A 15,810-nucleotide genomic window follows, 5' to 3' on the forward strand; every position below is an offset into this window, starting at 1 on the left:
CAGACAAAGGAATGATGGCCCGTAGTAGTACGGAGAGGAGGTCCACCGGATACCTTGATAACGGTTCCCCTTTCGTTCGCAACTCTTCCCCTTCAAAGAGTTAAATCTATTCGGGGTGAAGATTGCTATGTGTCGTATCTAAAAATACGTCCCCTGATATTATGCGATACCCTTAAAGCAATATTAAGGATACTCGCGCCAGGAGTTAAAATTCTGGAGACCTATGGTTAATTCTCTGGGAGTATCACTGTAGCAAATATCCATTAGAAAGCTACCTAAAGGAACCTTTCATCAGGACGACATGGCCGAGCCCAAAAATCTCATTAATTTTATGTGTCAGGTGTATCATCAATCTGATGTTGAATATTTACAAATGATCTAGTTATATCTTCAATTTTGTTTTTAAAGAATACTGGAAAATTATTTGCTAGTTCCTGGTCACTGTATCCATCAGATAGCTTCTTCTCGTTTACATTTCCCATTATACCATTTAGGGGACGATATAACTTATTTATGTCAGTTGCTGCTTCGCGGATCTTTCTCTTATGGTATCCACTTTTTTTCCTTATCAGCAGGTAGTTGTATTGACACAGCAGTTTTGTATTCTACCCAAGTACTTTCAGTTTTTAACCGATTCCACTTTCTTTCTGTGTCTTTTTTTCCTTCTTTTTCACTATAGTCTCTCCAGCAAACCAAGGCGATTGGTCTTTAACATTTATAGTCTTTTCCATCAGTGGGCACATGGTATCATATTCACTTTTACTCACTTTATTATAAGTGATCCTAAGACAGTTAATGCACATAGCTCCCAACAAACGTTGGTTATCATGAACGCAGGGAATGTTGAAAGCATCATTAATTTTCTTTGTAACTTCTTCAATAAATATGGTAGGAGAAAAATTTGATTTATCTAAAGTTTATTTTCTTTACTACAGCATGTTTCTGTAAAGGTAGACTAAACATAATAAGTTTGTGCACTGGGAAGATAGTACATTTCTCCTCAACATTTATAGCAAATACAATGTTATTCATTGCATCCCTCAAAACTAGGTCCAACATATGCCCAGTTATAGTAGTTGTACAGTTGACATTATTCACTAATTGATGTGATTCTAATAACTCACTAAATGTCCAGGCGTCAGGATTTCATGCATCATCCATCTAATTGAAGTCTCCAAAAAAAAAACTAACTAATTTTTCTCCATGATAATCATCTCAAAGAATGCACTCAATTCTTCAAAGAAGATACTAGAGTTTGTTCTTGGTTGTTTGTAGACTGTTATAATGGATATTTTTCAGTTTTTTATGTAAAGTTTATTTCTATATATTCAAAGCTTGTTACACTAGTTCTTTTGAACATTTTGAGATTTGAGTAACCTTTATGAATAAAGTGTCCGACACCCTTACCAGACCTACCCTTTCTCGGTATGTGAAAGAATGTGTGTGGGGGGGGGGGTGTCATTTCAGTGATCTTAGCCTTGTCCCAGTTATTTAACCCTGTTTCAGATAATGCTAGTATGTCCAAATATTTCCTTTTTATCAATTCTCAAATTTGAATATTTTTATTACCTACAGATTGTATACAGTGAACCCTCGCTACTTCGCGGTTCGACAATCGCGGATTCACCACTTCGCGGGGTTTTTCCATAACCCATATATATATACATATCGCGGATTTTCCGGAAAATTCGAAAATACCGCGAAATCTGAAGACCCCCAAATATGATATTTTGTTACCTGTAATTCCATTAATACTGTAATTAGTAATATCTGCTCTTACTGATTGTTCATTGCATTACATATGATATATAATTCAGCACAGAAAGAAATAAAACACGAAAAGAGAACGTGATCATACGATAATTCAGTACGTAGTAAAATTAAATCGAACATGAAACGCAAATCAGATGCAGTCATACCATATTAGAATGGTGTGTACTGTAATGGATGTGCTTCTTTTCCATGAATCTTTTGTATGTATACGTACGTAGTACAGTACTGCATCCAATAATATTCTTTGTTGCAAAAATCACATTTCGAATAAGCGTACGAGAGAGAGAGAGAGAGAGAGAGAGAGAGAGAGAGAGAGAGAGAGAGAGAGAGAGAGAGAGAGAGAGAAAGAGAGAGAGAGGCGTAAAATAGCGTACGTAAATTTTTATTATTATTGTTATTATTATTATTATTGTTATTATTGTTATTATTATTATTATTGTTGTTGTTGTTAATAAAGTTATTATTGTTATTATTATTATCATTATTATTATTATTATTACTGTACAGTATTATTATCATTATTTATTATTATTACGGTATTGTACTTAATCTACGTACGTTCAGTATGCGCGGGGCATCTTCTATGAGTAACCAACGCATCATAGTACTGTAAGACGGGTTGTGATTGGTTCAAGCGCTGATAGATGACGAATCAGAACTCAAGTTTTGTTATCTAGCCTGTGATTGGTGTTTTGCCCGCATCTTCTACCCGCAGCATCAAAGTTCTCGCGGGGCTGGATCGTTCACTTTCTCTTACCGCGTATCGCTGAGTAGACGTTCTTAAGTTTGTGAAGTTTAATCTGTGCTGTGTGCGACCTTTTTAAGTTGAACTTTTTGTTACAGTACTGTACGTAAATCCTACTGTAATGGCTCCCAAGCGTTCTGCTTCTCTTAAGGCTGGTAGTGAGCCTAAACGCCACCGAAGGATGATGACGATAGCTGAGAAGGTTACGCTTCTCGACATGTTAAAAGATGGTAGAAGTTACGCGGCCGCCGGCCGCCATTTTGGCATCAACGAATCCACCGTTCACTATATCAAAAAGGACGAGGCGAACATTAGAAAGACGGCTGCAATCACCTTTAGCAGATCAGCGAAGCGAGTCGTTACAACGCGTAATAAAACGATCGTACGCATGGAAGGTGCTTTAGCTGTGTGGATTGCCGACTGCCGGAAGAAGAACATAGCGTTGGATACGAACACCATCCAAACAAAGGCTTTGAGTTTATATGAGAATTTTGCTGCAAAGGAACCTAAAGACGACGACGGCAACCATGCTGAAGATGATGATGATGCAGATGATCCTCAACCAGGGACATCCACTGATTCCCAGCCTCAGAAACATTTTTCCGCAAGCAAAGGATGGTTCGCGAAGTTTCAGAAACGCTTCGCCCTGAAAAGCGTTTCCCTGCATGGGGAGTCTGCTTCCGCTGACACTGCCGCTGCTGAAACTTACGTGAACCAGACGTTCAAGAATATTATCGCCGAAGGTGGATACAAACCGGAACAAGTCTTTAATATGGATGAGACTGGCTTGTTTTGGAAGAGAATGCCGTCGCGAACTTTCCTGTTCAAAGAGGAAGCCAAAGCCTCTGGCTTTAAGGCATTCAAGGATCGCGTTACCCTCGTGATGTGTGGCAATGCTGCTGGATTTTTGTTAAAGCCGGGGCTTATTTATAAGTCGAAAAATCCTCGCGCTTTGAAAAATAAAAATAAGAATCTCCTTCCCGTGTACTGGATGCATAATCAAAAAGCATGGATTACGAAGATGCTGACCTCCAACTGGTTCCACCAGTGTTTTATCCCGCAAGTCAGCAAATATCTCGTAGAGAAGGGCTTGCCATTCAAGATCCTTCTCCTTATGGATAACGCTGGTGGACACGCAACTGACCTGTCGCATGAGGGCATTCAGGTTGAGTTCCTGCCACCCAACACCACATCATTAATTCAACCGATGGACCAGGGGGTTATCAGGGCGTTCAAGGCCCTCTACACGAAGAATACCTTGGCGGACCTCGTTGCGTGTGTGGATGCTGCCCAAGATGACGAGGATGAAGATTTCAACTTGAAGGCGTACTGGCGGCAGTACACCATAGCCACGTGCCTGCAGAATATTCAGAAGGCACTTCAAGAGATGAAACCTGCAACCGTGAATGCGAGCTGGAAGAAGTTGTGGCCCGATATTGTTTACGACGACAAGGGATTTACTCCGTCGGAAATCCAACACTCTGCAATACGGAAATCTGTGCAGTTGGCTGCCATAATTGGAGGTGACGGGTTTGGCGACATGACGACTGAAGACGTCGACGAGTTGTTGGACTGCCATTCCCAGCCCCTAACTGACGCAGACCTCGAAGACCTGACGAAATCGGCAAGTGACGAAGAGAGTGATACCCAGGAAGAGACCCAAGAAAATGTCGAAGAAACGGGCTTAACATTAGAACGGCTTGCCAAGTTCTGCAACCATATCAAGGAGGCGAAAGAAATGTTACAAGAGTGGGACGAGGATATGGTTCGCTCGATGCAATTCTCCAACAAGGTCGATGACATCATGACTCCCTACAGGATGCTCTTGGATCGAAAAAAGAAGCAGCGGCAACAACTTCCGATCACAATGTTCTTCCAGCCTCGCAAAAAAGAGCCAGTTCCTCCTGCTAGTACGCCTTCGGAAGAAATTGAAGAAGTTTCCCAGGAAGAAGTTGAAGAGGTGTCCCAGGAAAAGACACCACCGTCTGAAGACACGTAAAATACTATCATTGACTGCACAGTAGAACACATCATCAGCTTCATCATCATCATTTCTACTGTGCAGCAAATTCATCGCCATCACCATTCAAGTTTTTCTTCAACTTCTTTCGTGGTGAGTATAGTAACAATCTTTATTTTTTACTTTAATATTCTTACTGCCTGTTTTATAGTTTAGTAATGTACGTACTGTATGCATTAAGTTAAAGGGAAGGTTTTAAAAGTCTACATGTTGTAACCTATCATATTTTTTTTGTTTAAAATTTACATTTACGTACATAAAACAATCTCTCTCTCTCTCTCTCTCTCTCTCTCTCTCTCTCTCTCTCTCTCTCGTAAATTGTTTTCCTGCTTTGCTACGTACAATACTGTATAATTTATATTTGTAAGGTAACATATTTTGTAAATGCTTTTACTGTAAATACTGTATGTACTGTATCATTATTTATCACTATCATCATGCGCGTTAAATGCCTTGTTTGTTCTGAGCGTGGTTGTTTACTGAGCGTACATGCCGTCGTTTCAGGCGGCGTCATAAAGAAAAAGATTTCATTTGGAAGTCCTAAGAAAAATACGTAAACTAAAACATTGGTAATAAAAAAATCAACATACAGTACTGTATAATCAATATAATCGATGCAAAAACTAACCTATACATATATGTGTACACTAAATGAGTTTGTTTCTTCATTATGATCAGAGATGAACGTAAACAAAACATTGGTTGCCATTTTTTATCGTGCTTTTTAGGTGTTTAGGAAACGCATGATATAAAATCGCCTTTAATATTTGTGCCTGTTTTAGTTTAGGGTGCTGTAGTACATGCATTAAGTGTTCTGTACATTAAAGGGTGGTTTGTTAACAGTACTACGTACAAGGGAAGGTTTTTAAAGTCCGAATATACATGTTAAATAAATAGGTAAATATGATGTCACTACTTCGCGGATTTTCACCTATCGCCCCCGCGTCTGGAACCTATCTACCGCGATAAACGAGGGTTCACTGTATTTCATAGCCACAGTTTATGGCTTCTTTAGTAACCATGATCAGTATTTTCTGCAAGTCTTTTCAATTCCTAGTCATAAGCTTTGCAGTCTAGAATTTACTATGTGGTCACTTGGTTTGTTTAACTTTGTGCATTTAATACACTTGACATTTGCGAATTACACTCCTTGGTGGAATGTTTTCTTAACATTTCAAGCAGACTTTATCATCGTTCTTAGACTTGTAATCTTTTTCAAGATGTCCATACCTATTACGGTGGTAGCAGGTGATCATGTGGTACCTATCACGTAGGTTATAAGTACCCCATTGTAACAAAACTTGTCCCCATTATCACGAATAGCCCTACGAATTTCAGCACATAACGTGTAGTCCCACCTAAAGCATTTTTCTTCAGGACTACACATATCTTCTCTTCTATATTTTGGATTTGGACCAGGCAATAATTTTTTTGAACTAAGGCATTTACTACATCTTCATCATCGTATACATTGCATATTATTATTTTTTGTTTTAGTTTTCCAATTTTTCTCGTTTCAGTGTCAGCAACCAATGTCTGAATTTTGTTTGCAGCCTCTTCTCTGATCATTTTCTTAGCAAAGCTTACAACAGCATTTCAATTCAAAGTTGACTTACTGTTGAGTATAGGAATATCTTCAAGTGCCTGTTCGACCTCGTGTTTTCTTTCAGTAATTTTAGTTGTAGTATTTGTTGATTTAATTACCAACAGATTTTTTTTCCCCTAACTCTGTCAACTTATATCGTTTTCTCCAGTTTTGGGTCCATCAATGATTGAGGTGTTGCCTTAATTGAATCCGTATTCATAGCAAGATTATCAACTTTCTCAGTGAGGTGAGTAGTCTGGGTGGACTTTACTGTGTGTGCACTAAGGTCGCAACTTTGTTTTCCAATTCAGCGATTCTTGCGTCTTGTTTGCTCAGGGCCTCTTCTCTTATACTCACATCTTCCTTCAATTTTGATATACTGTACAGTATATAACTTGGCTTGTCTGGCTTCAATTACGCAGTATGGGCATAACCAATCTAGGTTCCTTAGTTAATCATCAGTGATGACTGTCTTTATATAGACACATTTCTTATGATAGAATCTTCTGCACTCACATCCAATCCATTTTTCCTGGTCTCCCTACGTGGTTTCACATATGAGGCAGACCGAGTTAGGGGCAGGCATGGTGAACTGTTTCTTCTCACTTTGGTTTCTCCATAAGATTAACTAATATCTTTTCAATGATATTCTAAGCTATAAACCCTTGGGCTTATAGCATCTTGCTCTTCCAGCTAGGGTTGTAGCTTTGGATAATAATAATAATAATAATAATAATAATAATAATAATAATAATAATTATAATAATTATAATAATAAAGAGTACAATAGGAAAATGGGTGGCATTGACAAGAGTGATATGCTGACCCACTTCAACACCTATGCTGGCCAAACAGTGGTACATCAAACTCTTTGGGCACTTCCTGGACTTATGCATTTGTGATGCCTGGCGGCTGTAGAAGAGATACGACAAGACCATGAAGGAGAAGCCAATGCCTCTCAAGACCTTCCGGTTTGTCATTTTGTGTGAATGCAAGGAGTCAGAAGACCATGTCACCAATAGCAATGAACCTCTTTGAAAGGGGAGGCCCTGCTCATGCCAAAGAAGGAACAGAAGGATTGGCACGTGTCAGGTTTTATTTCCAACAGGTAGACTTGCAAGCTGTGTTCAAGGAAGGAAGAGATCCCCTGTAAGTGATGGATGTGCAATGTCTGCCAAGTGGCTCTCTTCTTATCAGACACCAGGAATTGCTTCATCCCTTTCCTATTCTTTCCAGATAGTAGGCCCAATTCTTGTAATAGTCCCCCACCTTTATAACCCAGATAGAGCCAGTAATGTTAGTATTAACAAGTACCTGATCATTCTTCTTTGATTATTTGTACATGGTCCTTATTTCTTTTGTGTAATACTGTACTTGAATATTTTGATTTGCATATGTTTATGCTTTAGTAGTCATTTTGATATTTTTTTCTATTTCATTGAAATATTTTGCTCTATATATGTTTGCGGTGCTACATTACAATCATTTTGAAGTTTTTATTCACTTTACTGGTAGGTATTGATCAAGCGTTAATGCTTATAATGCTTTTATACAATCACTTTTATGATATTTTTTCAATGTATCTCTATATTTACATCTTATGCTTATGGTTGTGGTCCTTTGGTACAGTAAGTTTTATATTTTCTTACCGTACTTGTATATTTTGATCTTCTGTTTGTGCTTGTTGTTTTTAATCAAGTAATTTTTATGTTCTATTTACGTTATCTGTATTAGTTATATAACTTTGTAAGTTAGTAACTGATAACGAGTCATTTTTCAGTTTTTTTTTTTTTTCCTTTCTAAAAGTTACCTGGTTAATATAAGTTGCAATTGTAATTTAAATATACATTCAATTTTTTTATATATATTAAAGAACTAAAATTATATCTTTTTTAATAATTCCATATTTTTCTAAATAACTCCAACCAATAACTGAAAAATTATATGAAAAAGTCTTGGACCAAATTTAGATTAAAAAAATCAAAATTGGCATTAGAGCTCGGCAGTTGATTTTGAGGTAATAAATTTTCAGATTTCTTTACCAATACAGGGGACTTCAGTCCTTAGGAGATTTGCATGTTTCAACGTAATCTGGCCGAGTAGTCTGCACATGCCACAATTTTAGTACAATTTTCTAATATCCGAATGCACTTTTCAAGAAAGTTTTCACGAGTAAATATGATTTAGAAAAGCATACAAAATAACAATAAAAGAATTTTTTGTTTCTCAATTATTTCTAGAATTTCCAGTTACAGGCTTAACAGGCTTGGACACCCACATATTAGTAAACAGACTATCATCAGTTATTGCAATATCTCCCAGGGGTTGCATTACATTGGAAGAAAAATTAAATGTTTGTCACATGGGACTAGAAAAATTTTAAATTTCATATCAATAGCTTTTTAGAAAAATACAATGCATCATCAGAACTGCTAATACACTATTGTAGTCTTAAAAGTTGAAATCCAACAGTGGATACTATGGACAAGACCATGCCTAAGGAAATATGGCTTACCGTTTATCTTCAATTTTATTAATTGAAAGTCTCAAATATTCCAATTCCCAATTTTAGATAAAACATAAACCATAGTATTATCAACAACAGGAGATGCTATTCATCAACACCAAATTCTCTGCTAGCAACCTTATGGCATGGTATTCCCATACTAAATCTACTTTATAATATTTCTTATAAATTAAAAGGATCTTAAAAGCAACATCAAGGCTAATACTATTTTTTTCACCATCCATAAAGTAAAAATAAAAATCTATAGTGACGAGAAAGTATACATGCATCATAAACAATTCCTATCAAAAAACTCAAAAGAAAATGCCAAATAGAAAATACAGAACCAAAACATCACCCACAGCAAATAAGTTTCAATCAAGTAATGATATTAGTAGAGAAAATCTCAAATGCAAATGTCAAGTCCTTTTGTAATAAAGAGTCTATGTATTAGTCTTTTACACATGATCATGAATAACAATTTTAACCAGCTTCATTGACAACAAAAATAGCATAACAGCACAACAGGTTTAAAAGAATCAAAATCATAAAAACATACAGCATTCATATAAAGTTATTTCAAATTACGACACTTATAATGCATAACAACCAAAATCAATGTAATGTATTCCTTTCCTTTCTGTCATCAAATCCATTCTTCCAAGAGCTCAGACAAAAAAATACTAAAATTAGCAAAGAATATAGAATAATTCTTATCAGGAATAATATTGGTTAATACTCTGAGTTTTAATGATACAATACTCAACTCTATAAATAAAGCAGTTAAATCCACTAAATTTCAGTGAAGCAGACTGTTGGCTACAGTATTTTCCAATAAAATATTCCTTATAAGAATAATGAAAATACAAGCAAAAATATATAGAGTATCTGTAAGCTTACCATCAGCTGTTTGGGGCAACAGAGTCTGAATAATCTGGCTCTGACCATTCTGATTGCGATACAAAAAGCACTGGAAACAATATAAGACAGCACAGCGAAGCACAAAAGGTTGTTTCTCATTCACCATGGACATCAACAAAACCACAATGGCAGGCCTGGAAAGGAAATAATGAAACTTTAAATCAATATTCTCTTCCCCCAAACCATAATTTATATCATCTCCAACATTATTATACAAAACCGCATAATCTTCAAAAAGGGATTTTGACGAAGGAAAAATCTATTTCTGGGCGAGAGACCTGTGCCGCCCAGTGAAATGCTCCTAATGCACCATTTCTAAGGAATATAACTGCTAATATTACCAGAGAAAAAAATGTATAGGAATGCTAGGTTGAACTAGCTCGCTCACCTAATGGTGTCGGTATAAACTGGGGCGAAATACCAGAGGTCTCGTACCATTTAAACTTCTCCTCTTCGAAATCCCTCAATAGTGAGGTGCGGTTCAACCTCCCCTGCCTCGCAGATCAGTACTACTAACTCTACCCACGCTTGCCCATCACTCCTTACAGCACCCTTAAGTTTGGGGTCTGATCAGGGGGGGAGCAACTAGGGTGGGTTCACTGGGCGGCACAGGTCTCTCGCCCAGAAATAGATTTTTCCTTCGTCAAAATCCCTTTTCTGTGCTCAATCCTGTGCCGCCCAGTGAAATAGTACCAGAGAAACGAACCCAAACTTCATTAACTATAAGGGAACGAATTAAAACCAACATAACAAATAGTGGTTTAATCAAGAGTTGACGTAGAAGACGGTCGTCTTTAATAACATCAGCATGATAAGGTATAATATCCCAGTAAGGAAAGACAAATGAACAGTAAACTTGAAATAAAACCAACTAAGGTAAAATACTGGAACATACTATATAAACTTGGACACTAAAGAAATACAGTTCGTATGGTAAAAGTAAATTGAACAATGATAATAAAATAAGCAATGTTACGAAATGGGAACACCCATGGGTGTGATATAACAAACCGAACTCAGGTAGGAACTGTAAGTGAGGCAGGTAAGAGGAAGAAGGTGGAAGATATCGGATTCAGGAATTAGTTAGGAAGGAATTTGTCCGGGGGATACCACGCTCCCTGTGGCTACGGTAGCGAGTTGAAGGGCCTCTAGGTGTTTAAGATAGTGCCGCTTGAACACTGAGGGGGATTTCCATGCGGTATATTTAGAGAGATCTGTAAAGTTCATGTGATGGAAAAAATTTATTGAGGTCGCTACTGACCGAATGTCGTGGACGTGAGGAAAAGACTCTGGATTAGCCTGTTTAATGAAATACAAGATCTGCTGTCTGATCCCTTTCAAAGTTATAGTCCCTCCCCGCTCTCTGATGAACAAGGGTCCCGAGGTCTTATAGGAAGTCCTTGATAGAAAGGACTTTAGAGTGGTAACCGGGCATAGGGAGGGATCCTGAGGGAGAGGGATAATTTTCCAGGAGGACCATCTATTCTGAGGGTCTTCATTTTTGGCCAAGAAGACCTTGTCTGGGGAGAGGAGGACCTCTCCTGACGGAAGGAACTCAATGTGGCCTGGGTCTCTTGATAAGGCAGCTAATTCCGAAATCCTGGCACCAGATGCTAAACTCACGAGAAAGAGAGTTTTCTGAGTAGAGGGAAATACTCACATGAATCGTTGACGGTTTCTGACGCTAGTTTAAGAACATCATTGAGAAACCAGGAAATCGAGCTAGGACGAGAAGATGGTCTCAGTCTGGCACAGGCTCTTGGGATCGAAGCTAGCAATGAATCTGTTAGATCTATATTAAAGCCGATTAGGAAAATCTTCTTCAAGGCAGACTTGATGGTAGTAATAGTGTTAGCTGCTAAGCCCGACTCAAACAATGTTCTAAAAAAGGTTACTGTTAGGTTAGGTGTCATAAAGACAGTATTAGAATCCTTCAAAAACTTTGCTAGTTTTTTGACCGCTGAGTCATATTGACGAAGAGTGGAGTCTCTCTTGTCAGATTCTAAGAATAAAGTATTCTGGGGGTCTATGTTAGCCCTTTGTGTGCCGCAAACTTCATGAAGTCCATAAATTTAGGGTGTTCCGAATGTTTGAGGAAGCGAACACAGTGCACGTTTGTACTATCTGGGTCAAAGTCGGGTTGGGAATCTGGTGAGGGTGGAGATTCAGCTCCAGTAAAAGAGGAAACCAATTGCTCTTGGGCCAATTGGAGGCCACCAGGGCTACTTGACCTTTGAAGGTTCGAAGTTTGTCCAGCACCTTCACCAGTAGGTTCACCGGTGGGAAAAGGTAAATCCTTTCCCAGGTGTTCCAGTCGAGAGACATGGCATCCGTGGCGTAAGCCCGAGGGTCCAGGTTGGGGGCCACATAACATTTCAGTTTGTGGTTGGACTCCGTCGCGAAGAGATCTACCTGGAGATCCGGCACTTGGGAGAGGATCCATTGAAAGGATTTGCGATCTAGTGACCATTCTGACTCCAACGGTGTCGTCCTGGAGAGTGCGTCTGCCACAACGTTCCGAACTCCAGCCAGATGGACGGCTGATAGGTGCCACTGGTTTGAGGCCGCCAGGGAGAAGATTGCTACCATCACATGATTGATAGGACCTGACTTGGAGCCCCCTCTGTTTAGACAACGGACTATGACTTCGTTGTCGAGGACTATCCTCAGATGTTGTTTCTTGGCCGGGGAAAGAAGTTTCAAAGTTAGTAAGACCGCCATGGCCTCCAGGACGTTTATGTGGAATTGTTGGAACATTGTGGACCAAAGGCCCTGAACCTTCCTGTGTTGGGAATAGCCTCCCCAACCTGATAGGGAGGCATCCGTGTGGATGACTATCCTTGGAGGGGGGTACTGCAACGGAACCGACTTTGATAGGCTCTTGGCGGTTGTCCATGGGAGAAGCCTCTTCCGAAGAATGGGAGGAAGGCGTGTCTTCTTGTCTCGACATTTGTTGTTTGTTCTGGAGCGCCAAACCCGGTTGATGTCTTTCAGTTTCGCTTTCAGAAGGTGGTCTGTCACTGAAGCGAATTGTAGGGACCCTAGAATCTTCTCCTGGTTCCTTCTGGAAGTTATCTTTTCCCCGAGAAAGCGTTTGGTATTTTTCGCAATCTCTATCCTCTTGGACCTGGGGAGACATAGAGTGTGAGAACGTAGGTCCCACCGCAATCCCAGCCACTGAAATCTGGTCTCTGGTGTCAGACGAGACTTTCTGAAGTTTATTTGGAATCCCAGAAACTGAAGGTACTGGATCACCTTGTTTGTTGCCTTGAGACAATCTTCGACGTTGTCTGACCAGATTAGCCAATCGTCCAGGTATGCGACGACTTGGATTCCGTGGGATCGGAGTTCCTGAATGACCGATTCCGCCAGTTTCGTGAAGATTCTGGGCGCGATGTTGAGCCCGAAAGGCATCACTTTGAACGTGTAAGCCTTGTTGTCCAGTCTGAATCCTAGGAATGGGCGGAAGTGTCTCGCTATTGGAACGTGATAGTAAGCATCGGTAAGATCGATGGAGGTGGTGACGGCCCCACGGGGAAGCAAGGTTCGCACCTGCGAGACGGTAAGCATGTGAAACCTGTCGCATTGAATGGACAAGTTTAGTCGGGACAGATCGAGGATGACCCTCCGGCTGTCGGAGTCTTTCTTCGGAACGCTGAATAAGCGACCTTGAAACTTCAGATGTTTTGTTTCCTTGATCGCGTTCTTGCGAAGAAGATCTTGGGTAAACAGAAGTAGGTCCGGTGTCGAGGGTTGATGGAATTTGTTCGGTGGAGGAGGCCCTTCTATCCAACTCCGCCCCAGGCCCTTGGAGATTATGCTGAAGGCCCAAGGACTGAACCTCCAGCGACTCCGGAACGCATAGAGTCTCCCGCCTACCTGAAGATCTTCAGTAGTTGGAGGTTTTACCGCCTCGGCCACCACGTGACCCTTTTCCACGGGAGAAATATCTCCCTTTGCCTCTGTTCTGAAAAGAACCTCTCGAACCGGGGCCCTTGCCTCGTTGGTATCCTTGGGAGGAAACCCGGGACTCATAGACCGGGTTATAAACCGGAGAGGTAAACGAGTTCGAGGCCACTTGGCTTTCAGGGACGAGGACATACTTCTCTTGGGGCTGAGACTTGGAGGTAGAGGGCTGGATGCCCTGAGTGACCGGGACCGACTGGACTACTTGAAGAGGTTGGCGGAATTGAGTAGAGCTATAAGGGCGTAGCCTCTTCCTGCCCCGGGAGTGAATGCTCGATTGTTCGAACTTCCATTTGGGAGTGAGGCCCCAACGGACCTTAAGGCTCTGGTTTACTCTGGCAGCTTCGCTCAATACCGAGTTGACCATGTCCTCCGGGAACAGGTCCGGACCCCAAGCAGAGGCTTTAATGAGCTTATTCGGCTCATGGCGGATAGTAGCTTCAGATAAGACATGCCTACGGCAACGTCTTCTGGCCACCAAGAAGTCATAGCAATCTGCTAACAAAGATTGCAGGGTGGCTTTAGTCATAACCTTAAAGGCGTGTTCCTCGTCATAGGTAAGAGAAAACATCTCCGCCATAGTCGAGACGTTGAGGCTCCGGCTAAACCTAGACCGGGACTCGAACTCGAGTCGGATTAAGGTTTCAGGTAGTCTTGGGAGGCGTTCGCTGAATTGCGTCGATGCACAGTCAGCGGATAGCTTACCAAAAGTGAATGTCGATTGGATGTTAAGCCAACATTCATTATCTGATGGGAGCAGAAGAGATGTAGGATCTGTCTCCCGGAGTTGTGGCAAAGGTTTATCTTCGGCCACTGCCTGAAGGGCTAATTCAACCATTTTGGTGACGCAAGGTGTGGGGGTCTGTTCGTCCACAAGAAACATGGTGTAAGTACTCTTGTGGGGGGTCAGCATGGTGTTTGTACAACCCCACTCGTTTATGGTTCTAACCCAAACAGACTGAGCCTGTTCCTTCGGAAAGATAACGGTCTCTTTAGGGACCTTATCTAGCCGGACAAGAGCCTCTTCCGTAAGCCGGGCGAAGCCGGGGAAAGGGAATTGAAGGCCGGGAGGGAAGGACTCAAAATCTTCAATGGGCCGGGTCCCAAAACCCTCAATGGTTAACATTCCGTCCGTGAAAGGACAGTGGAGCGCCATTTTCCACGGGTTGTTCTTCGTGAAAGGCGGGAGTTTTGAGGCATCCGGGATGAGGAACTGCTGTTGTTGAGGCAGTCCTCCTTCCAGGGTGTCTAGTCTCCTGGTGACGGCAGAAAGCATAGAGCTAATCTGCTCTGAAACGACCCTCGTCATCATATTGGTGAGAGCCACCGGGTCGAGGTTGGTCATGGTAACTAAGGGGGATGACTGCACTCCCGGGTCCTGAGACATAGGGGCGGTGCTAGCCGAGCCACTAGGGGCTCTGGGGAGGGGAGCCTTCTTGGGCTTGGATGATCTAGGTAGTGTGGGATTCTTACGAGTCCTCACTAAAGGTCTCTTCTGAGATTTGACCTTGGGAGGAACCGGGTGCGATCTCGGAGAGGATTCGCGGTTCCCTTCAAAACCTAAAAAGGAAGAATTATTAGAAGTTGAAGAAATAGAGGGGCTAAGAAGAGAGGTCTTAGCACCAGACCCACCTGCCTCACCTACCACCTTACCTGTTTCCGATTCGTCTAAAACCATGGGCTCTATGTCTAAGTTCAGAGCCGCAACATTGTCTTCAATGGGGTCCGGGTCGTCAGCGATGTCCGTATCCTGAACGAGATTGAGTTCCACAGTTTCTGCAATGTCGGCAATTATAGGGGCCGCCACTTCCTTAGGCACTGCTGCCGAAGATTTTGCGTTTGGGTAGATAAGATTACAATAATCTTCGGAGAGAACGTAGGGCTTCTTGGCCTTAACGTTACGGGCGAAGCCGCCTACCAACACTTTCAAAGTGGCTCTTGCTGAGGTTTTAGCCGCCTGGGAACTCTGAAAGGACGGGGATAAGGTTAGCAAACCCGAGGGACAAACTGATGAATGAAACCGAAGATTCATAACAGAAGGCAAAGGGATGTAAATACAAAAACGACTGAAAGAGGCTCACCGAATCTGAAGAGAGGGTGGAGATAAGGTCATAACAGACAAGGCAGTTGTCAGGGTGCCATACAACAATATCGTCCATCTGAATCCCACAGTCAGCGTGGGACCGACAGACCGCTTGTCCGCAAGGTTGTTGAAGGACGGCCGCGCAGGCTGTCATCCGGCAACGGACCACCTGTAAAAGGAATACAGTAGTCTATGAGCATCTACTAGTTTC

At 41.3% G+C, this 15,810-nt stretch overlaps 1 protein-coding gene across 2 annotated transcripts in view; it reads right to left on the minus strand.

Annotated features, from left to right (window-relative positions):
• p115 (General vesicular transport factor p115) overlaps positions 1-15,810 on the minus strand; it is a 764,785-nt gene that overhangs the window by 416,081 nt on the left and 332,894 nt on the right. For both annotated transcript variants that reach the window (XM_068380069.1, XM_068380070.1), the window contains exon 9: positions 9,530-9,684. In XM_068380069.1, the coding sequence (XP_068236170.1) occupies positions 9,530-9,684 (155 nt within the window). The remainder of the gene's footprint in view (positions 1-9,529; positions 9,685-15,810) is intronic.

Source organism: Palaemon carinicauda, chromosome 9 (assembly GCF_036898095.1).
Source record: "Palaemon carinicauda isolate YSFRI2023 chromosome 9, ASM3689809v2, whole genome shotgun sequence".
NCBI lineage: Eukaryota > Metazoa > Arthropoda > Malacostraca > Decapoda > Palaemonidae > Palaemon > Palaemon carinicauda.